General features: G+C 42.8%; 1 protein-coding gene across 1 annotated transcript in view; it reads left to right on the forward strand.

Moving 5' to 3' along the window:
• The window catches only part of LOC103373808 (membrane-associated guanylate kinase, WW and PDZ domain-containing protein 2-like), a gene marked incomplete at its 3' end in the record, with an annotated part of 86454 nt that extends 66639 nt beyond the window's left edge, over positions 1-19815 (forward strand). The window contains exon 2 of the mRNA XM_008303805.1: positions 19699-19815. Within this exon, the coding sequence (XP_008302027.1) occupies positions 19699-19815 (117 nt within the window). The remainder of the gene's footprint in view (positions 1-19698) is intronic.
• Between the last annotated feature and the right edge of the window lie 3982 nt (positions 19816-23797).

A 23797-nucleotide genomic window follows, 5' to 3' on the forward strand; every position in this document is an offset into this window, starting at 1 on the left:
GCTGCCGACTTCCTGTATTCACTCCCATTTAAGCTTTTGACCTCCACAACCTCCTTAAAGACAGAAATGTCTCTTTAGCTGTTTAAATGCTTCACTGTGTTTCGTGCTGGACAGTATAGTCAGTTTATTTGAGCTTTTTTGCTAAAAAAAACAAACAAAACATCTGCCTGTAGTGTCTGGAAAATGCTCCCAACAGCCAATGGGGACTGCAGTGTCGATAAGTCTTAGTGTTGTTCATGTTCATTTGTTTATTTAAAAAATCAAGGGTGCAGCTTTAATTTTTTGCAGCCGCTAACGTTAGCTGTGTCAGAGTATGTCCACTACAAATCTTGTGCCAAGTTAAGACCAAACTTGAACACAACTTCATTCCTATGCAAATGTGAAGCAGCTGATTTGCATGTAGCGTCTTCAAAGTATGCAGATGACCTTTTACACAGGACCATGTCCCAGATACTGGGTGCTTAATAAAGCACTGTAGGCATCCAGGCTTCGGAACGCATCTCCCTCGCAAAAACTTGCCCCGCACACCAAAATGACTGCTTGTTGAGTGGTCCCTGTACAACTGTGAGGAGCTTTAGACGGATTCATGCTGAAGTCCTGTTGAGATCTGACCTGACAAGGGTCCCTCTTGGAGTTTGATTACCTCAGATGATCTACACTCACTTCATCTTCTAGCTCGCACACCAAGTGTTTTTATCCAGAGGGCGCAGGGCTTGTGTTGCCTGTTTGTGTTCCTTGTGCTTGTATTTGTATGACTTTTTTTTTTCTTCTGTGAACTCTCTGTTGCATCTCCGTGTTCTCGCAGCGTATTGGTTTATCCATAAAAGGCATTCTGCTGGGGGATGTTAACTCAGAAACAGTTCTCCACTTTGCTCAGTAAGCTGTGATATGGAGCCGGGCTGCCAAATGCAATTGGGCGAAAAGGCTTTTGAAGTGTGCCATGACTGGCTGTGTGTGGCGGCTATTTTGACAGCGCAGGTTGCAACGACGAGGCAGTTGTTGAAGCAACAGTAACTCCGTGGGTCAGCCCGAGCTCGCTTTCCATAAATCTCTGATGTAAACTTGTGTGTGTTTGAATGTCAGTGAGAAAGGCCTTGTAAATCACTTTAACGCTGACTCGGTGTGTGTGTGAAAAGAGAGAAAGGTCTGATGGATTGCTTTCAGCTCTTGTGAATGCAGCATGTTTGCGTGTGTGAAATCAGACAGCCGACATCTCCGCGCATCTTCTTACAGCCCTCCTACAGCTTGCCCCTCTTTAAAATTAAATTTCAAGCAAATGTTTCATCGACATTTCCCCTCTGAGCCTCACATTGTCACAGTTCATTAAAACATAATTGAACGGAATATTCAACAGCTCACTTTGCTCATACACCACTTTACCCCATTACACTTGCTAAAGAAACATTTACATAGAATATCATCTCGGCTCTGTTTGCTCTCAGAAAGCTACATGAGCCGCTTACACTGCTGCCTTATCATTTCCCATAATTCATCTCTGCCAGCACAAATAAACATAGCAGGGAATGTGGGATATGCAAAGCGTGATTCAGCAGCAACGTTTTTAATCTTTCTTCCATCAGCTTCTATTACCAGCGCTGCCGAGCTCAGCAGACCGAAGCGCTCCTGGGCTCTGATTGGGTTAGTTCAATTAAACCGGCCCCAGCAAGGTGTAATGAGAACTGTGCTGTATCAGTGACAATGCGTAGGAGTAAACCCGGTGGCGACCGTTACAGCTAGGCTATTAGCTAGTGACCCATTAATATCAATAAGCCCTGCTTTCATGCATGTTGCGTTTGAGTCACCCTGACTCAGTCGTCATTCGGGACAAACAGACACCTCACGATGTCGGTCAAGCTTCAGCGAGATGACAATGTAGGACGCTGTAAACTGAGGCCATGTGTTCTGGGCTTACCGGAGAAATAAAAGCCTGCAATAAATGGCGTGTGGGGGATATGGAAGGTTCACCCTTATATCTTGTTTCCATAATGTTTTAGCACCAGCTTCATTTAAACTAAAAGTTTTCCGCGAAGACCTGCAAAAGAAATGAGCGGTCAGGTGATCAGACAGGTTAGCTTGATTGTCTAGATCACTTCATCTGGTGGGAAAATTGAGTGGACTTCAGATTTTATTCATCATTCATGCAGGAGAACTGCGTGTAAATCCGTGAGGAAAGTTTACAACCGACAGTTCAGGTGCGAATGTCAGTGTTCATCTATGTTTTCTCTTTCTAGTAACGCTGAGCCCAACCAACACAGGGTTTCTTGGGTTGATACAGATTATAAGGGGTAAGAAAATCCAATATCCATGTATCGGACAAGATTGTTTATAGATATACAAAATATATTAGAGTTGTATTGACAAGGGGAAATGATGGGGTCGTTGTTTATTACCTTATCAATCAAAATCGTGAAGTCACTATAGGAGAATGGTAATCTCGCAATTTCTAAGAAAGTGGTTTGGATCTTTACCTGGTAGTTTGGTGTAATCCTGACCAGTAAATTGCCCTCAAACATACCTTCACCAAGTGTTTTTTCTTTTTTGTGAGTACTGGCAGGTGTACAGTTTGTAATTTAACCATCAGCCTCAAAATGAGAGCAAGCGTCACATCTGTGTCCCTCAACAAGCCTGGGATGAGCCAAGCATCCTGTCAAGACTCCATTAAAGACTGAAATGACTGTATCACAAGGCTGTGCAGTAACAATGTCACGATAAAAAAAACCTTCCTTTTCACTGAGGATCATTATGGTCACAAGAGTTGGGTCTACGTCTACAATCCAGAGGTCAAACAGCACCCTTGTGATCATTTTTCCACATTCACCGAGTTGTGCGCAGTGAATTAGTTCCCCAGGGTCAGACTGTCGATGCTGTAACATCCTGAGGGACAACATTTGGTGCAAACACCCTGAACGATGGGACGGCATTGTCACAACTGGGTGCACCTTCTTTGCAAATCGCTTGCGGCGTACTGAAAATGAATTGTTGCTCTCCACCCACCATACTCGCCAAATTTGGCTCAGCTTTTTCACTTTTTTTTTTAACAAAATAAAATTCAAGTTGAAGGGTCACTATTTCTTCACAGTGGAACAGATCGCTCGTGCACCACAGATGGTGCTCGACATACTTAAAAAACAGAACTTCCGCCAAACACTCAAAGTGTGGCAGGAGTGTTGGGAGCAGTATATTGCTACACAAAGCAACTACATAGAGGGGGGATGGCAACAAAACTCAAATGAGACATGGTTCCTGCTTTTTATAAGCGCAGTCTCTGAACTTTTTGATAGCACCATCATATAACGTCTTATTGCTACGTAGACCACAGTTACAAGCTTGTAGTTTAATCTGTTTAAAGTAAAACGCCGCATTCGGAAAAAAACACAATGAAATCATGAAAAGCCCTCCTCTGCGCTTCTTTATGGATTTTCACATAATTAACCTCAGTTGAATGGGTCTATCGTGGGATATTGCTGATGAATAGATGCTGGTCCTGCCCTTAAATTAAACCCCAAAGAAGAAACAAAATATCGATCTCTTTTGGTCCCTTCCCTCCCAGGCCTTGGCTTCTCTCAGAGGGAAATACCTCTGGCCAGCCATATCGTCGTCTTTAATTTATTTTAATGTTCTTTTTTTGGGACCAGAGGGGAAAGAGTAAAACATAGACAAAAAAGTCAGTTTTATTCTTTCTTATCTTCTCAGCACAAATCATCCCCTATTAAGGCCCCAGGAGTTTAATGTTGGGATACGTGTTTTTACTACGGTTACAGTAGTTTTACAGATATGGCTAGCTACTATAGAGGGTGTTACAGCTGACATGGCTTTTAGTATGTTAGAGTCTAAAAATGTTCTTTCACTGCCTGGTGCCTTTACCCAGATTTAAAAAAAAAAAAAAAAATTGGAGCACATGAAATTAATAACAACACCGTGAGACATTCGGATCACTGGGTCTCTTAGTGCTGTTTACTGCGATGGAGGTAATTTTGTTGTCAAGGCAACCAAATTGTGAGGCACTGAGTTTGTCCGCTCGGCCTTTTTACCACTTTGTCCACTGCCACGTACCGGAAAGTCTCTCGGTGGGGATGAATTTCTTTATGTCTTCAAACTGTGAAGCTGTAGCAGTGTTGCGGCCAAATGGCATGTTTTTTGGATTTTTTTTGTTAAGGTGATAGTTTAACGGGAGATGGCAGGAGGTGAGAGATTGTCATATTAGGTGAAGGGATTTTTTCCTCCTGAGCGAGCTGCTGGCACAGTGACATCAGCATGTTCAGCTGGGATTCACTGTTTAACCGGCCGACCACGGTGAGGTTATTTCACACTCTCGTGGACGTCGTTCAGGAGCAGCTTCGAAGTTCTCGCTCTGTTTGCAGCGTGTCCCTGTTGTTGATTGCCCTCTGGAAGGGAACACCCAGTGGCAGTCGGTGTCCCGTTTTCAAATCATTTCATTTTTATCGATTTTATTGACTTTGTTATTCATCCTAAACCCTGTAAAGATTGAATCCGTGATTCTGGAGAAGGCTTGTTGATGTTTTGCCAGTTAGCATATTTGGAAAGTTAGAATGTGTCTGAGGAGGAGGAAATGAATGTGGATGTTGCAACACAGTGAATAAGCTCGGTTCATGTTTTTGTTTTGGACTCCGTAGTTCCAGGTCTACACCCAAAGGCCTAAACACGAGGAATCAACGAACTATCAGCCTGGCTGGTCATCAAATCCAATATTTTTTTCCTGATTGACAGTGTTTCTTTTAAACCAATTCCTGACATTATAATCTAATTTAGAAATATGTGTCTTTGCTCTGATGCAGATGCCTATCTCTATTTCTAGTCAACACTCTTGAGCAATTCTAAGTGTAGCCCTGTGATAGACTGGCGACCTGTCCAGGGTGTCCCCTGCCTTTGCCCTAAGTCGGCTGGGGTAGGCTCCAGCCCCCCCGCAACCCTAATGAGGATTAAGCGGTGTATAGATAATGGATGGATGGACTCTTGAGCAATGTCCCGCCCACAGCACCCCATAGTCTGTCGACTCTAAGGGATATATTTTGATTTTGACTTTTGATTAAACATTAACTCAAGACATTTCTCAAAGTTTTGTGACGTAGTTTGCGTTACTCTAAATTGTAATACTATGCTGCCCGTTTATTATCGTACCCTTGGTCCAGGATGGAATCATGACTATATCCGGGATTTTCCAATAAGCAGGCTTCAAGATGACCCCACTAATAAAAGTTATTTTCTTTAATACAGAGGATTAACTTATCATGATTAACTAGCTGAGCAGTTCAGTTACGAGTGGCGACATGCTCTGCAACGATACGATTCTCTTTGATGTGCCCTAATTCATGTCACAATGGGTGAATAACTCCGTGAAGCAGATCTCAGGTGAGCAGGTAACTGACAAACAAACAAACCCGTTGCCTTCGGCGGCTGACCGGGATGTGATAATCTGCCACGCATGACTGACACTCAGCCTGTAACAATCAGCCGACCATGACTTCAAACGGGTAAAAGTTATTCCTGGAATTAATTTCGGGGGAATTTCGTTATGACAAAAACCAGGATTATGACATTATTCTATGACAATAAACGAGCTGTTTTACTATAGGTTATATAGGAAATGATTTGGGACTTAGATATTTTAAGATTATCCATCCATCCATTATCTATACACCGCTTAATCCTCCAGGTCACCAGTCTATCACAGGGCTACACTTAGAGACAGACAACCAAGCACACTCACATTCATTCACATTTCCACGGACAATTTAGAATCATCAATTAACTTCTAACTGTGAGGCATCGGTGCTAACCCCCGAGCCCCCTTGCAGCCCTACTTTATGATTCTAAACAGGATATTCTATAAAGCCGTATGACATTAAGTGGGCAGCGCTGTATTTTCATTTTAACTGCAAATATATACCAAAAAACTATGTCAGTCAACCCCACTAAGCATTAAACCCACCTGATGGCACTGACATGGTGCTTATGTGAGTTCAGGAGGGCATTAGTGGAATTAAAAAGGAGGAACGGGACACACAATAGTGGCAGCACACGTGACTTAGACATGAGGTATTGTCATTTTTAAAAAAGTGAACATGGACGTCAGACTATATGACTCATGTTTAATCCAGAGTTGATTAGCTGCTCGACTGATTACTTCCTGTTTGTGACATTACAGTGTTTTAGCATTTTAGCAAACTACCAAAAATAAATGCGGATGCTTGACTAAAAACACAAACAACTCTCCAAACATGCAATAAATAACCACAACAGGGAGCAGCTCCATGCGGACAAACACACTTATTCATCACTAATTTTACAATGAATTAAGTCAATCAGGAAAGTCTGCAGATATGTGGACTCATGGAACAAGTGCATCATAGTGTTGGAAAGACATTAGAGCCGTCATGCAGTTGACAATCTGACAGTGGGACAGCCTTCAACCTTCTCTTTGTCTAAGTCTTTGAGAGTGGAGATTAGGATTGGGCCTCTGATCAGTCTTTGGCACAGACACAGTTCACCAAACTCAATGCTAAAGATTCAAACTGATTTATTTTGTCCCTTTGAAATCATTTTTGTATGTTACAGCAGGACTTTGACACAACCTTTCTGTGCCAGCCCCCCTTTTAAAACCAATTTTTATCAACCTTATCTGACAAACAAAGACTTTCCAGTTGCGACGTGAAACTGCTGACACCACACATGAATAAGTAACGCCGTTTGAGGATTATTATGTTTCTTCTACAAATATAGAAACCGGGGGAAAGGGGAGAAGGGAGAGAAAAAGGGGAGGCTCACGGGAAGAGAAACTGCCTGAAAGAGGAGACGTTGAGGAGGGCGGGAGGAATGAAGAGAACAGCAGAGAGGACGAAAAGGAAGGAGGGAGAGGAGAGACAAGTGAAAGTCATTACCTAGCCGTGTTCAAACGGTGACTGGTTTTGAAGTTTAATTCTGTTTAATGCATTATTGGCTGGCCACACAGCAGTAATTCTGGGCGGCTGGAGAAGTTAAGGCAGTTAATAGCTTGGGCAAGTGGCCTGATGCAGTTTGTAAGTAATAAGGAGCAGATCGAGCACTTAGAAAACAACAGGAGCACAGCGAATTTAGGCTTTTGTCGCCAACTTCGAGTCGCTGGAAACTCGACATTGTACGTTGGTGGCTGAAGAGGGGTTAACGGTGTCTTGTTGTTTTTTATTACCATTTAATCATCTTCATTTAAAACGAAGTCACTGCTGCATGAGGGGGACGCTGGACTGGCTATGGGGCTGTATTCAGTCGACTACGGGGTGGAGGGAAGAAATCGAGATGAGATTAAGAGGCAAGAATGTGGAGCGACAGTAGATGCGCACAACTGTTTCTTAGCAAATCTAGTGTAAGTGGATGATTAAAAAAAAACTGTAGAAGCTCAGCTCGAGTAAAGTGTGGGATACAAAGGCAGGCAGGACTGTCTTTAAAGATTAAATTTTTATCCGTTAATCTACCAACGACTTCATCTATTAGTCTGTTCATCTACACAATCAATTTTCCTCCAAAAAAAACCCAAATGGACCCTTTAATCTCAGTTAATTGTATTTTTGTGTTTGAAGATTTGAGTGTATTTTATAGCTATGACGACACAAGACATCAAAAGATCTTCCTACACAACACTTGTAGTGGTTTTGCGTTTTCTGACATTGCATCCTCCAGAGTTGCTGCCCGTGTGTTTCCTCCTCATGCACTCATGAACTGCACTGGTGCTGCTTTGGTATGACATTCAAACTCTTCACTACAGCCCCTTATCATTGTAGCGTCCCGCCGATGGGACATGACTACCTTCCAAAAACATTACGGCCATGTGTGCATGCTCCTCAATCAAGTTTCCAGATAAAATACATATCAAATGAAAGCACAGAGTCTCGTCTTTCCGATGATATAAACCTTTTTGACCTACAGCAGCCACAGCGTTGACACAAAGAGCTTTTTGTACAGAAAAGCAAAATGTTAAAATTTCACTTTTCTTACTATTGAAGGCTCTCTGCAGCTCAAACATCGATCATTCGTCACCAGATTGGTCTCATTCTCTCATCCAGTGAATACAATCCAGTAAAATATTTTGGTGCGTAACACGTATTAGATCCTCAAATGCACAAATTCTGCAGTAATGTCTTCCCAGCTTGAGATCAGCTCCGGCTGTTTTATTCATTACTTCTGGTGAAATCAGGCAGAATCTATTTTCGATCGCGCTGAAAGTGCTACAGGTGGCTAGACGGAGGTCTTAGCTTTTGATCGACAACAATTTGGCCAATACGAGGGCTTTGAGGGTGAGTGACAGCTTGAAGAGCCAATGGAGTGTCTCAGACAGTCAACCATTACGTACAAGTCCCACCCTTACAGATTCAACCAGTCAAGTTGCAGACACTCTCTGACACTATAAACTTCTAACCAATGAGCAGACGAACACACCGATGTGTAGGACAGCAGGATTTTTTTGTGTGGAGACGGTGGAAGCCGCACTTAGTTTCTCAAGGCATGTAGTTTGTAAACGGTGCGTAACGTGTCCGTCCTATAAGGGGGGCTTCACAGCAGCCACTGACTTGTAGATAGACCTGCCAGTCAAGTCAATGTGGGCAGTCAAATTTAACTCTAGCACCTAGTGGAGACAGTACTAATATGTCGTCAGCTTACTCTGCTAAATATCGAGAGTCTGTTTGCGAAAGGGTGGGCTTCAGAGGTATAGGGGCTCAAATTGAGTTTAGTGCTGGGTGGAGGGTGAGGCTACCTGTTTGACGGTCCAGTTGATTCATGATAGCTCACCCTGATGTCCGCTGTGGAGGCCAGTGACGGGTCAATACATCATTTAACATTAGTATACGGCTTCGGCAGGAATCCTCACCCAACCTTTGGCACATATCATGGTGTGTATTGATTTGCTATAAATTACAAGCTTCCCTGTGGACCAGTCAAGTATGATAACTAAAAAAAAAATAGAAAGGTATGTAGCTACATATATATATTTTTATATTCTGTGTAAATGGAAATAAAGAAGCTACAGTTACTTTGACTTTTAAATGATTTCAAGGATAAACTGGAATGACAGTAGGGGATTCTTGCAATGCAAATATGCAGAAACCCATAAAAATCCTGAAATCACATGGATTTAACACAACCACTGTATCCATTGCATACCTGATCTGCATCTTATTATCTTTAACACTGAGGTGTCATGTGTGACCATAAACAGAATACTCAAACACCGTCCTTCCAACTACATGCAAATTCCAGCTGTGATTTCTCTCATTAATGCTACAGCAGGCCGATCGTCGGTGCTCATCGAGTTCTGAGCTTGCATGCAAATCACAGCTGGTTCTCGCCCAATAGCGTTCATGCATGCAAATAATTTGCTCAGTGGAGGTAGAGCACTTTGTGTAATCACATGCTTTTATGCAAAAATCGGGTTCAAATGAAGTTCAGCCAACTTTTTAGTTCACCATTGTCACACCGGCAAGAGCACATTTTCATAGGTACAAACGGAGCCATATGTGTTTGAATGTGTGCTGGGTTCAGAAACGCGAGGTACCGCTCTGCCCCGCCATGCTGTTCCTCATCAATCCGCCGCATGACGGCACGTGAAGGACGTATTCCATTTCCTGCTCCAGCAGCACTATCAGTGTCCCATTCCCAGGTTAAAATAGACCAGGCCCTCCCTGCCAAGAGACAGATGCTGCACATCAGAAAGGCACACATGCTCACACACAGGAAGGCAGCTGGTGGGCTGAGTGAATTTTCCATGGCGATGGGTGAACTGGGGCTGGTCAGCATAAAGCAACGGAAAGAAGGTACACCGCGTAATCACCTGTGAGGCTTGGAGACAGTGCGGGGTTGTAGCTCATCCTGGTGTTCTGTAATTTCAGGAAATGAGCACAATGTATTGTTAGGCAAATATTGTACACGATTTTCCATAAAGATTCCACAAGGGAGGCGCGGTGTTGTAGTTTAAGCTTTGTTTAAAACTCTTATGACTTGAATCACTGAACCTACTTGGACTTCTCATCTTAAGCAACAAATCCTCCAAATTAAACCACAAAACACATTTATTTTCCGTCTCCCGTGCCACGAAACACAAGTGTTTTCCTATCTGACGCCGATGTCACTTGTCAGTTCTTTTCAAAATGGTTACAAATCACTGCTGGTGTTGGGCAGATAAATCTGCTTTATGATGTGGCAGTGCTGTGGTTATGGTTTGGTTATGATCTATCCATCCAACCCGAATCCCTCTTTATGTGAAATTTGTGGCTCTGTAATAACATCACTCTACTTCCACCTTTGCTTCCCCGACGGCTCCAATAGTGCTTTGGCTGCTAGAAGGATTTATTACTAGAGCATCAGCATATGGTAGTTTTTGGGTGATTGGCTAAAATCTTATATATTTTTTTCTGTTTTCTTCTAACCTATGACTGAAGACATTTGAAATTCTCTGAGTTTTGTAGCCGGTTTACTACCATACACAGCTAATCTTTTTGCAAACTATGTTGCCATGGTACGATATTTTGGATTTGGCATCTATTTGCTTCCATTTAATGCTATATGATGTAAAATTTATTTCAATGTGGAAAGTTTCACAAAAAGATGGCTCCTGTCCAAAATGCAAAAGTATTCTTAATTCATAGTTACAAGGCTTCAGACTAACTTTTTACATTGGTTGCATTCGTGCACCTAACGTTATTCTAGGTTCACCGTACCTTTTTACATTGCAATTACATGTTCAACCATTGGGCTTCCATGTTGTGTTCAAATGAAGTTTATGTCGTGGCCCCTTAGTGTTATCTTGGTGATGATCTCCATTTATGACAACAAGTAGTAATTTACAAATGTGGGTTTTTTGATGTCCAATGCTGATATTCAGAGACCACGATGGCCAGTGACCAATATAAACAATGCTAATATCCACACAATCAATATCAACCAATGCTGATTCTTCCAAAATGGCCACTAATGGACCAACCTCTTGTGATTCACTTTTGCCTCGAAGAAGAAAAATAGAAAACAACAACCCCAAAATGACACAGCAAAACCAGCAAGAACAAGAGCTTAAATGGAACATCATCATAAACAGTAATTTAATCCTACGGGCCAGTCACAAACTATAGAAACACCTGTGAGTCAAAGGTCAGGGCACACAGCCGAGCACTCAGAGCAGATTGCCAATCTGCGATGTAATGCAGATTAGATGGAGTGAAAACAAAATAGCACTGCATACACAAAGACACAGACCAAAATGAGTGTACTCTGGCAGCTCAGTCGCTACAAAAATCACCTTTCTGTCCAATGAACGCTTTCATAAATTTTGGGGTGAAACGCATTGTCTGCACGGTTACGTTTGTTTGCGATGTGTCGCAAATACATTTCAAGTCATAATATCTTTGCTATTTATTTTCATCACTTTACTGCCTTCCTTATCTGCCAACCAATCAAATGTTAGTCGGGGCGGGACTCCAACCTTCAAACATGGACCGAAAGAGTTATATTTTAACCCAAACCATGACATTTTCCTAAACCTAACCAAAGAGCAAAGGAAACATCAAGTAGATACAAAGCTGGAGTCCAAGAATAATGGTCCTACACGAGATGCGAACCCCGTCCTGTAAGTCCACGTCCTGTGTCGACTTATGCCTCCACCCTCCCCTTTAACCTCTTTATGAAAACTCTTTTAGACGAGAAGCTTTTCTTGTGTCATAGTTGAGAAAATACATTTGATTTTAAAACAAAATTGCCTTTTTTTTCCTTCAAAAATTTAAATGAGAATGCAGTGGAGTTGTATAATTTTGTAATTTTGTGGAGCCGGTGTTGACTTTTGGCTAACATAGCATTTTAATGTGATGGAATTCAGTGTAGGCGCTCGTGCTGTTTTGCTGTGAACCTTATTGTGTGGCAGGAACAAAGACGTGGTCCCAAAACTATTTAATTCGAGTCTTTGTGTGCGTGTGCATGTAACTCCATCTGAAAGCCAGTTGGTGTTTATGGATTCCAGCACTTTCACCGCAGAGTTGGCATCGTACGTGTTCATTGAAGACTAATCAACAGAGCCCAGTGTGTGTCTGGTGAAACTGGCAAAGTTTTAAGCCCATCCTGATCATTTAATTAGTCTGATTATCCAAACAGCTGTCTGCTGGCGCTCTGTCTGACTTTAATTCACAAACACACACACACACAAACACACACACACACACACACAGTGGGATAATGCTACATATGTGACTGCTGACGGATGCCCTCGGAGCGGGTGTGATAAATATTGTCAGCGAGGCTCTGATGATGCCGCCCCGAGCTGACTGACTGTCGCCGCAGCCTCCACAAGTTTTTAGGCTTCTGCAGGAGACTTTGAAGACTTTACTGTCACAGTGCTGCTGAAGCATTTGTTCAGTGTATATTACATGTGTGTGTGTGTGCTGCATTGAGTCCAACATGATGACCTTGTGGGCTTGTCTCGTATGAATCACTTCCCATAGAACTTCTCTGCTTCCCTGCACGCAAGTGTTGACGCAATCAAGTCTAAATGGGTTTACTTTTACTGTCTGTTTTTACGAGCACTGCTCTATAGCTGCGGTAAATCTTCCCATGTTGTAACGCTGAAGCACCTTTGCTTTAAATACAGCTTGTGATCCAGGGATTGATTGGGTTGGAAGCATGTGTCCATCGACTACTGTTCTGCTAATATTAGAGGATTGAGATAAACAGCTGGTGGCGCTAATGGACCCAATGAGATGATTACAAATAGGGCCAAAAGTACTAAAATGATTAAAAATATGACGTATTTTTCGTCTCTCTACTGGAACTGAAACTTGATGGATGTTTCATGTACGTCTGTATCCATTACACTTTGTCTAATTTTGCTGTTATCAGCCATGTTTTTACGATCGTGTGGCTTCTTTTTAGTATTTGCATTTATTACACAAACAGAAAATGTGCATAAAAGCAAGTGGATAGAAGGACACTTGAGTGTGACATGCAGGAGAGTTCCTCCGAGTTCCTCACAAGTGGAACAAGACAGACTTAAAGTGGTTAAGTCTGGTGTTGCACTAGTTGCACGCCCAACGACTTTAGTTACCAACATGCGTAGGAGGTGTTAATTACCAGGCAGGGATGGAGGTAATTAATTACAACTGTGCTCATTACTGCAACAAAATAGGTGTTGGAATGTCATTTTACTTTTACACATGTATATATATTTTGAGGTATTTTACTCCAACATGACTGATGTTGCCTCTGCGATGTCAAAAATCGTCTCTGGGACATGATGTGATCTCCTACGACAAGACAGCGAGTCAGTTACTTATTCGATGCCAGGTGGTCAAAATGAAATGTCAGGGGGGGGAAAATGGACAGATAGGAGTGAAATGCAGACATGAACGAACCGGAATCCTAGTCATGCATGTTCAGCTGAACTTGAACACGAAGAAACGCTTTCCCCACCTTTAATCAGCATCACAATCACAATCAGCTTTAATGGCCAAGTACGTACTCAACATACAAGGAGTCTGGTTTTAAGGTATCAATTCCACTTCAAGTTGAAGAACGCGACAGCTTTGTTATACGACGTTGGATCCAGAAACTTGCATTTGAACTGGGAAAGCATGTGCTGCTAAGTTCATCGACTGTTTAGTTTGTTAAGATCCTCATTCGCTGCAGCAAAGCCACAGCTATTCTTCCTGAGGTCCAACAGAATTATATGTACAAGGAAACAGAAAATATTGTAAAAGCAAAAACAAAAGCCAAGTGAGCGCTACACGTCCTCACATTTTGATATCATGAAAGACTGTAGCCAGTGAATTTCAAATGCATTAGTGGTAATAAGCTGTACCCTTGAAAACGTTGGTTCTCAGAGTATTGGTAGCAAATCATTAATGCTTTATGTTTAAGTAAACCTGAAGATTAGCTTAGTTAAACCTAAGCCACATCTATACCAGAGACACTGACGACTTTGTGCTGTAGACGAGTAAATGAGAAATTAACATTTTAAGCAAGACTACTTTCTTGTTATAAGTTTGAGTTGCTACGGTTTTTAGTAGAGCAGAGAATCTGAGTTTCCACAGCAAATTCAGGAGGTCTTAATGCATGCCATCAGAGACACGGCTACCACAACAACCTCGCTGATTGTTGCCATTCGCCGTCCACGGGAATACAAAAAGTACTGTGTTGCCTAGCAATGTGGCGCTCCGTTTGCTTTAAAATATTTGCTCATGAGCTGCATCTCTGCGCTGTGAGAGTCGTAACTGTTTGTTCTGCTGTTAGGGCTGTACAAGTGGCTGGTTATGTGATTTATGCAGCTTAATATTACTACATAAAGTCTTGACTACCTGCTGGGGTGGTGGTGGTGTAGGTTTTTTTTTTAGGTTAGATCAGTTGTTTGCACCGGTAAGGGAAAGGATTTACTGTGGCTTTGGACTTAAGGGCTCCTTGTGGCTCTCCCAAAATGCAGTGATGCTGGAATATTCCACCAAGATATGGAGTTTAGTGACACTAATGTGTCGACTAAAAGTGCTTTTAATTAGGTAATTATACTATAAGACATTATTATCACTGCATAACAAATTTTCTGTAATAGCATCTACTAGATTTACAATAAAGTAACAGTACTTATACTTGAGTACAGTTTCCCAGTACTGCTTCCATCCCTGTTAGCAGCCCTCAGTTGTTGCCTTTAAAGTTTTAAAAGCTGGTTCCCATGAGGGTGAGCTGACAAATATTCCCTTAAAGCTTCACATGCAGACTAAACACAGTAATTATTACAAATATCATTTCAATCGTCGAATACATGAAGTGATAGAACGTAGACGCTGTGTTCAGAGCTCTTCTTAGAGCACAGTCCTGCTCCTGTGAGCTTCACCTCCACCTTCAGATCTTGCCGTGAAAGTCGGATCTCCTTGGCGAGCGCGACTCGCTCGCGTCTTGGTACGAGGCAGTTAGCTGTTGGAGCACCTCTATCCCCTGGAGGAACCAGCTGCTCTCTTGTTTTTTGACTCTCCACAGGCTGTTCTCTCTCTCCATGCAGCCTCCCAGGGGATTTACATGACACCTGCTGAGCTTAAATGGAGGATTCTCTTCTTCTTCAGAGCAACAACAATTTTCATTCACCCATCTGTTTAGGAAACAGTTATGATGCCTGCTTTTGACTCTAAGCATGCCAGCAATGCTTCCTAAACTGCAAGCACGAGCCTCTTTCATCTTGTAGCATGTGATGAAGCCTGTTTTATGTCTTACATGGATGGTGCCATTTGCTACCTTTCCTCAAGGTTGAGGTAGACGCAGTAACGGAGTAATGGGAGCGAGTGCATAAATTATCCATACCTTCAGGACTGTTCTCATGTTTAGCTGATTGGCTCATGAGACAGCGAGTAGATTTTCCTCAGGTGCTGTCAATTTGCAGCCTTTTTCCTTCCTTCCTCCTCCTCCATCCTCTGGTCTCTGTTCTCCCTCCGTCATTCACCTTTCCCCGTCGGCAGTGTCACGTAACAACGATAACATCTCTGTCAGAGCAGGAGGAGCTGATGAGGACCCACCTCGAGAGACAAGCGTGTCCGCATCACATCTGTTTAAATGACCTCCTTCGGCCTCGCACACCTCGCTGACTCCAAACCAGCAGAGCTGTTGCTGGAATTGGACCCCTGTGCACTGTTGCATGCACACACACACACACACACACACACACACACACACACACACACACACACACAATCTATTTTTAGATCTGTTTTTCCAAATATTGGGCCATATTGCAGAGAGGTGCAGTCACCGGTGTTTGTTGTGAGTGTTGCTTATTACTTTATCTGCTGCTCCTCTGATGGTCACCTTCAGAATACACAATGAGTTTATTAGGTGATCCACAGAAAACTGTAATATTGGTACTAATATAATAATCATAAGCTGTTGCCTATGAGCAGGAGGAAGATCGTTCCACTCCATAAGTAACTGATTTAGTCTGATTCCTTTCAGTCCAACAGTAGTGAAGGATTCATACACATTATTTGCTTTTGCAGATTACATCAGTTGTTTTGAGCTATGACAACTTTCTAATAAAATGATGTCCGACCAACAAACTAGATTAAGTTAGAGGCATTAGCTTTCTTTCTTAAACTGCTGAAATCTCTTAAATGTATTTTTAATTAGCGCTCTGAAATCGGAGGGGACCTGAAATCCTGATCTGAAGGCGAAGAAAAATGACGTCATCAAACCCATTGTATTAAGTTACCTCTGTTTAAATTTAGTTATAAATCAACGAACTCAGAGGTTTGCGATTAAATTACACACAGTGTTAAGTTGATGCAATTACCAACATTATTATGTCGACACAACGTATCACAATGATGTTGATGATTTATTTATTTATCGCTATATTAAGTATTACAAGTAAAGTTCTGCACTGAAAACATAACGTAAAACTATTAAGGCATTACCATGAAAAAATTCTGAACGTAATAAAAGTGTTAGTGCATAGTACAGAAAATGCCCCCTGAGACCGCTATGTTCTTAATACAGTAAATGATATCATTAGATCATTATTATTGATCATGCATGAATGTAAAAGCAATATTTTAATGTTGTATTTGGTTAAAGTTCAACTCAACTGTTTTACCTTCAGCTCAGCTAAAGATTCTTTTTATTGTGAATTTATCTGCTTATTATTTTCTCCATTATTTATTGATTGTTTGGTTGGTTTGTGAAAATTCTGAAAATAGTCAGCAATGCCGTCACAACCGTTATCAGAATAGTTTTCTGTCAGTCAACGAACTGATTAATCAACGTATCGTTTCATTTGTGCTCATATAAATTGTTGGGTAGATTCATCGGTAACAAACACAACTTCTTCAAATGATTTCTGTAAAAAGGTAGCTGTCACATAAATGTAGTGAAGTAAAACACACTAGAAATGCAATATTTCCATTTGAGATGTACTTAAGTGGAAGAAGAGAGCGGCATGAATAGAAACAAGTGCCTGAATTTCCAGGTTAAGTTTCAGACTTACTCAAAAAGTGAAACGACAGGTGTGAATTTGACAGAAATAACCAGTGAGATCCGTCAATCAGAACTGACTGTTGAATCCAAAATATGAAGAAACCTGTCTTCTCATACAGTCCACATAGCAGACTAAAAGCAGGGCTTAATGTGAGCTTTCCGTTTTCGTTTCTTGATAATTCTACTTTAAAACATTCGACTTAGCTCCTTTTGCTAGTTTTTAAAAATGTTTTCGAATGATTAGTGTAATTAGTCAGATTAGTGTGTTCACTCTGATGGTTTGTTGACCAATTTATTGAACTGAAAAAAATAATTATGTCAAAAGTCTCCACACTCATATTTTCAATTTTTATTTAATTGTAGCTGCCGGTAAAGTCAAACTGTGCTCGCGAGTACTAAAATCAACGCGCAGAAGTCAACGAGAAAGGAAGAGAAGTCAAGGGAACAGATGACAAGGTTGCACGACCAGATTGGGGGGAAAAAAATGGCCGGTTTCTGAACACACAGTAAACAAACAGCGACTCTAATTACTGTTCTGTGGCAGAAGGACAGCACAGCAACGTAATGTTTAGCTTCACCACATGGCTGTTGACGGGTGGAAGTGGGAGAAGGTCACGGCCGGGCCATGTGGATGCTATAAGCCGAGAAGGGGAGGGAGGTGTGAGAGAGATGGTGTATAATCTGAAACAGGGCACATGAAGCAGGTGCAGTGCGCCGCGCTGCAGACGGGGGGCGTTGTAGGACCTGGTAATCTGGAGGGATCCGGCAGAAACCGTGCGATGAGGTCCCCGCCGCCAGAGCTTCAGCGGTCGCTCTCCCTCACTCGCACTTCTTCCCTTCCCGTCTCTCTTCAGCCTCAGTGTTTCTCAGCCACTCATCCTGCCGCCGCTCTCCTCCTCCATCTCTACTCCGTGGAGTGCACAGAGAAGTGATTCGGCTCGTGGGCTGGCTGGCTGGCTGGCTGGCTGGCTGGCAGGCAGGCAGTGTCTAGATTGGGCAAACAGAGGCAGAGTTGAGGACCTGAGGGACAGGACAGTTGTGTATTTGTGGGGGGGGGGATTCCAGCGGGAAAGATCCGGCGCAAGATTTCCTCCAGCGGAGACTATTTGCATCACAAAACCTGTGGAAAGAGGACTGTGACACTGTACTGGCTGCACAACCGCTGTCCGCGCAAGAGGTGCCATTTAGTGTGTTAATTCAGTGTGTGCGTGTGTGTGTGTGTGTGATTTTGAGTGTTCTCACCTTTTCAGTATGCACATTCATTGGCTTGGCTTCTTTTCTCATGCAAATGCAAATTGGCAGGTTGTGCTGCTCCACAGCTTTGACAGAGACACAGATGCAGCCGGTCTCTGTAATTCAGGTTTGCATGATTAGAATGCAACGCTCTGTGAATTAGTTTCGGATTAATGCATGTCGCCGCGCGTGTGTTTGTGCGCCTTTCCAGAACACACGAGTGAAGAACCAGAATGTCCTAAATAATTGATCTCCCCAGTACGACGGAAAACTTCCAAACTAGGTTATTGTTGAATTAATGCTCCTGCTCATTATGTTTCTGCCTGAGTAGTGCCTTTATAGTCAGTTGCATGTTTGGATGCGTCTACATGTGTGTGTTGTTGACATGGACGCTATCATGCTTGGATGTCATTGCCTCAGGTTTGCATGGGTGGGAAAAGAAGAAGGGAGGGGAGGAGGGGGTGGGGGGCTAAATGCTGTGTGGCACTGAGCCAAGTTGCTGATTTAAACAGGATATTGAAGGTTAGACGAATGTCTTTCCAGCCGGTGCACCCACTCCGTCTGCTTCTTTACTTCTATGCAGAGGAGCAGCAAGAAGGACAAGTGTGTTGGTTAAAGCAGGAGGAATCCCTTAAGTAACATCAGTCAAGATGCCCCCCCGTCCCTCCTCCCCTCATCCGTCCTGTCCTGCCTCCATTTCAAATGTGATTATAGGAGTGTGTGGCAGAATGGATGGATGGGGTATTTGTCGGGGAAAGGGGTGAGGAGGGGGGATGGAGTTGATGCTTGTTTTAGCTTGCCCCTTTCTACGCCCCCGTGGGATTTGCCCCGGCCTTCCATCTCTCTTATCCCTCGCCTCTCTGTCGTCCCTCCATCACCGTTTTTTCTTCCTTATCCTTGGTCGTGCTGAGCCAGCGAGATTTACTGGTTTTAAGTGGGAGTCCATTCACAGAACTGGGACTGCTGGAAAGACAGAGGGGGGAGGGGGCAACCAGGTGAGGATGAGGAGAAAGGATGTAATAATAAAAAAAAAAAGCCCCCCAGTGAGAGGGGAGGGGGGAGTCCGTGGGTGATTTATGTGTAGACATTTCTCCACACGTGTTTGGCCACTGCTCCAATTAACACCTCCACCAATCCGTGGCTGCGCTTGACAGATGCTCAATCTGAGAAAGAGAGCGCAAAGTCTGTTCGTTAGTGTTTGTTTTGTGGAATTTTAGAGAATTTCAAATTGTTTACTGCTGTTTTCTCAGAGATTCTGGGTCATTTGTCGCTTGGATCTTCCTCCGCTTCTTCCCAAGTTTGAAAATGCAACAAAAAAAAAGGATAATTCACATCAGCAACAAATCCAGCTGTCCCCGTTCTGAGCGAGGACTGATGAGGCTCTTTAATTCTAAAGGAATAAAAAAAACGTTCCATTCATGTTGGAGTGACTGATTGGATTTCGATGTGATGGTCAGATTCTGATTGCTGGTCTTTGTGTTCCTCCAGGGGGCGTGATAGACAAGGACCTGCGCCACTACCTCAACCTGCGCTTCCAGAAAGGCTCGGTGGACCACGAGCTGCAGCAGATCATCCGGGACAACCTCTACCTCCGCACCGTCCCCTGTGAGTTCCCTTGTCCTTACTCGCCCTCCTTTTGTCCACCCTTATCTCTGCTCACCTCCTTGAGTGAGACACTATTATTTTTCCTTTTGCCAAGGCTGGATTATCAATAAAGCCAAGTGTGCAATTACAAAGGGGGGCCATAGACTCCAGGGGCGCCAAGAGCTCCAGGTTCACTGTGTGGCAGGCTGTTTGTGGTAATTTGATTAATGAAAATTTTGAGTTGTAAGACGGATAAAACAGGAAATGGTCATAATCAGAGCAGCAAAGGGCAACATATGAAGCTATTAAGGATTTCACAGAAAACAACATCTTTCATTTCACCTTCTCTGCCTCATAAATTCCCACTTCTGGTAAACCGCACACCTCCAGCTTGTAACGCGGGCTTTCTGCCATAAATTATGGAGCTTAAGATATGTCTGACATCGCCGTGGCATCGTCAGGGTTATATTTTCAAAATTTGAAAAGCCCCCTCTGGAGCTTCAGAGCACAGAGTAATTCTCCTCACCACATATAATGTGACTCAAGGAAATGCATATTTATCTACACTCACTTAAGCTGAGCTCATACTGCAGGAGTTTTAAACTCTTAACAGATTTTGGAGTGGAGTTGCATCTCGCACATAACATTTTACAGATATTCCTCTCTCTAATCTCAGATATGCACACAGGATTCAAAAAATAATGATGCATCTCGCCCTACAGGACATTAATAAGACTATTGTGCCTGAGGGAGCAGAGCACCACCTCATGTGATCTCACGGGGAAGCAGATGTAAACAAAATGGAGACTGTGGTGCAACAGCTTGCAGTAACACTAATGACACTTTGCAGTGAAAAAAACCCTGGATGAGAAAATGTTTGGGAAGACGGAGTCACGTGGTTCGTCGACACTTTAGCAAGATTACATTTTAAGTATTAACAGTTGTTGCCTAAAGAGCTCGAATGTTTAGTGTTTGCTTTGCGTCCTCTGCTCTGGCACCGACAATCACAACCGTCAACTCATAAATATCAAGCGTATTTGCTTTTATCAGGAGGATTAAGACTGAATCTGAATCTGGAAACCCCTTCACATTTCCAAATATTCTAAGCCAAACTTCCAAGATCTCCAGATTTCTCCTTCAAATGACAGAAGAGGGCAAACCGGGTAAATCAGCCTGAAACTCCTGTAGTGTGAGCCCAGCTTTCGTTTTTATGGAACCTATCTGCAGATGAACACAGTGTGATGTGATCTAAAGCTCAAAAAGAAGCAATTAAGTAGACCTTGAGTTAAGGGTGTGTGGTCATAACTTAGTGTCATTAAGCAAACGTGAAGCCTGGTAAGTTGCTGTGCATTGACGAGTAACCGAAGGCAACAGGGACGTATACATGCACAGAATTTGGGAGGACTGTGGCTTCCCGATAGGTGGATCCAGCTGTGCTTCCTGCTTGGTTCCTCTTGTTTTTGAAGCTCAGGGTGTGTTGAATATGCCGAACTTTCCATCTAACGAGATGTGATATCTTCTTCTTCCCCTGTTTGCTTCGTTCTGTTGGTTCCAAAGCTCCCAGATACCTGCCTGCGCGCTGATCGATCAGCTGCTTGGAGTGTTGGTTTAGCCGGAATCAGTCTTGTCTGGAAGTTTCGACTCTTTAAAACCAAGCGTTGACTGCAGCTTTCTGTCTCTAATTAGCTGCATTAACTGCCTTACAAGAGCACACGATTGTAACGGAGTGTTGTGTAGACAATCAAAGATAAGGCTTGGAGGACTTTACGCTATTGATGCTCGGTGTTTTTAGTTCAGGATTGCTTTTCAAACCGAATGCTTATCTAGGTCTTGGATGCTGTGTGTGTTATTAGTGTGTGTGTGGCCTTTTTTTAGGTTTATTAATCCCGGCAAGTGCTTCTACAGACTCAGACGTACAGATGTTTAATCCATATTCTTTTCCATTTATTTGCTGAATATATGCTCATTGCCATCAGTCAATAAGTTGTGATATTAAAGGGTGTCTGTTTGTGTGTGTGTGTGTACAAGCTCTTATCTGTGTATAGTGTGTGTTAGCCTGGCTGTGCCATTAGGCCCAGCTGTCTGGTGGCTAACTCTCCCCTGAATCCTTAATGGAGGTGCATTTTTCAAGGCCAGGAGCAGGCAGATTTCTGTTTCCCTCGCCGAACAGAATACAGCAGGAGAAACAAACAAAAAAAAAACAAGCAATTTATTTGCAACACAAGCATAATTTTCTGTGATAACCACTCATGGAGACACTGCCGGTGAAGCACTGAAGATAGAGGAGGAGGTGAAGAGTAAAGGGTGGGAACAAATAGGAGAACAAATAGAGGTAGAGAAGTACAAAAGGGAATGAGGGGGAAAGGGGAGGACGATGATAGGGACACCGGCTATAATAACCACATGAGGAAATGGACCGCAGATAAACTATTGAAGAGAGAGAGAGAGACAGAGAGGTAAAGGAAGGTTAACTGGTGCATTAATGAAGCTTCAACAATGGGCCTCAGTGCTGCTGAGAGGAGGAGACTTCGTCATGACTGAGCTGGGCTTTTTATATCTGGACAGATGGATGGATGAGGAAAATGTATGCTAGTGAAGTTCGCACAGAATGCATTGTGATTACAAATCAATTAAACTGGTCAGACAAGATCTAGTGCCGGTGTTGGCTCGCACTGTGATTGGATCTCAGGTGTAAATGCCGTTTGCACAGCGTTCACATTCTTATCAAAAAAATCCACCAAACCGAGCTAAGATAAGACGCCGACCCATGTACAGGGGCTACAGTCCCCGACGCAGCGGCCGCGGGTCGAGTCCAGCCAGTGGCGTTTCCCTGTATCGCTTCACTATCCTGTCAAATAAAGATGAAAAATTCCCAAAAATAGTCCTAAAAAAAAAAAAAAAAAGAATCCACCATACGACTTCAGATTTCACCTTAGCCTGAGCAGATGTCATTACCCAGATTGTGGATGATACAGCTAATTGTTAATCAATTAATTGCTGTTAATAATTTAATCAATTTAAATTTTATTAACTGATAAGGAAGTAGATGAGGGACACACATATCAGGAAACGGCTGTGTCCGAAATCACTCACTATACCCTCTATAGTGCATTATATAGGGTGTTCGCCATTTTGTAGTGCTGTCCAAATGATAAGTTACTATTGTTACTCAAAGTATCCCACAATGCACCAAGAAAAGTAGTGTACAGCCGATGGTCACTAACAAACCAATATGGACCATCATGCATTGTGCAAAAGGAAATGCAAACTTGTCGAACGAGACCGCGAAAACTTGTCATTAAAATGTAAGTAATTTCAGGTTTTGTTAAATTTTACTTTACCCGTTTCTTAGCTATGCAATAAACTGTGAAGTTGATGTGTTTGCACTATGCTGCTACGGCACAAATTGCAGCTCACGAGCGACGTAATTAATAGCTTGAGTAGTGTCTGAAATGTTATTTTGCCGAGGTGCTCCCTATGTAGTTTACTATATAGTGATCCTTATATAGTGAGTAGGGAGTGAGTGGATGATTTCAGACAAAGCCAACCTGTTGTAGATGAACTGTAGTATCTGGTCGCCCCACCAGGTGGAGCCTCTTACTGTGTCATGAGATGGAGTTACAGGTGTGCTTGCTGACTGCCTGTAAGGGTCCATAAAACAAGCACACCTCGCTGCTGTCCAACCTCCAACATGTACTGCATCAAGTTGTGAAACAGGTGTTTGGCAGCTGTCTGGTTTAGCTAGCTACCTCAGGCTCGTGCAGTTGCTTAACTACAACATAGAATTCTAACACAGGCTGGGAACTAAGCAGCTAACATGCAGCAGCAGCAGCAAGACTCTTGATTCCATGCTTCCATCAACATTGATGCGAAAGTGTTAAAGTGTATTAGCGACACTCCGCTTTGGATATAAATACATTCTGGAGGCAGCTCTAAATACTGACAGATTTCCTGGACTGAAAAAGTTGCTGGAACAGTATTTGTTGACATCTGTTGCAGCAGA

The sequence above is a fragment of the Stegastes partitus genome, unplaced genomic scaffold (genome assembly GCF_000690725.1).
Source record: "Stegastes partitus isolate 25-593 unplaced genomic scaffold, Stegastes_partitus-1.0.2 Scaffold2071, whole genome shotgun sequence".
NCBI classification, from domain to species: Eukaryota; Metazoa; Chordata; class Actinopteri; family Pomacentridae; genus Stegastes; species Stegastes partitus.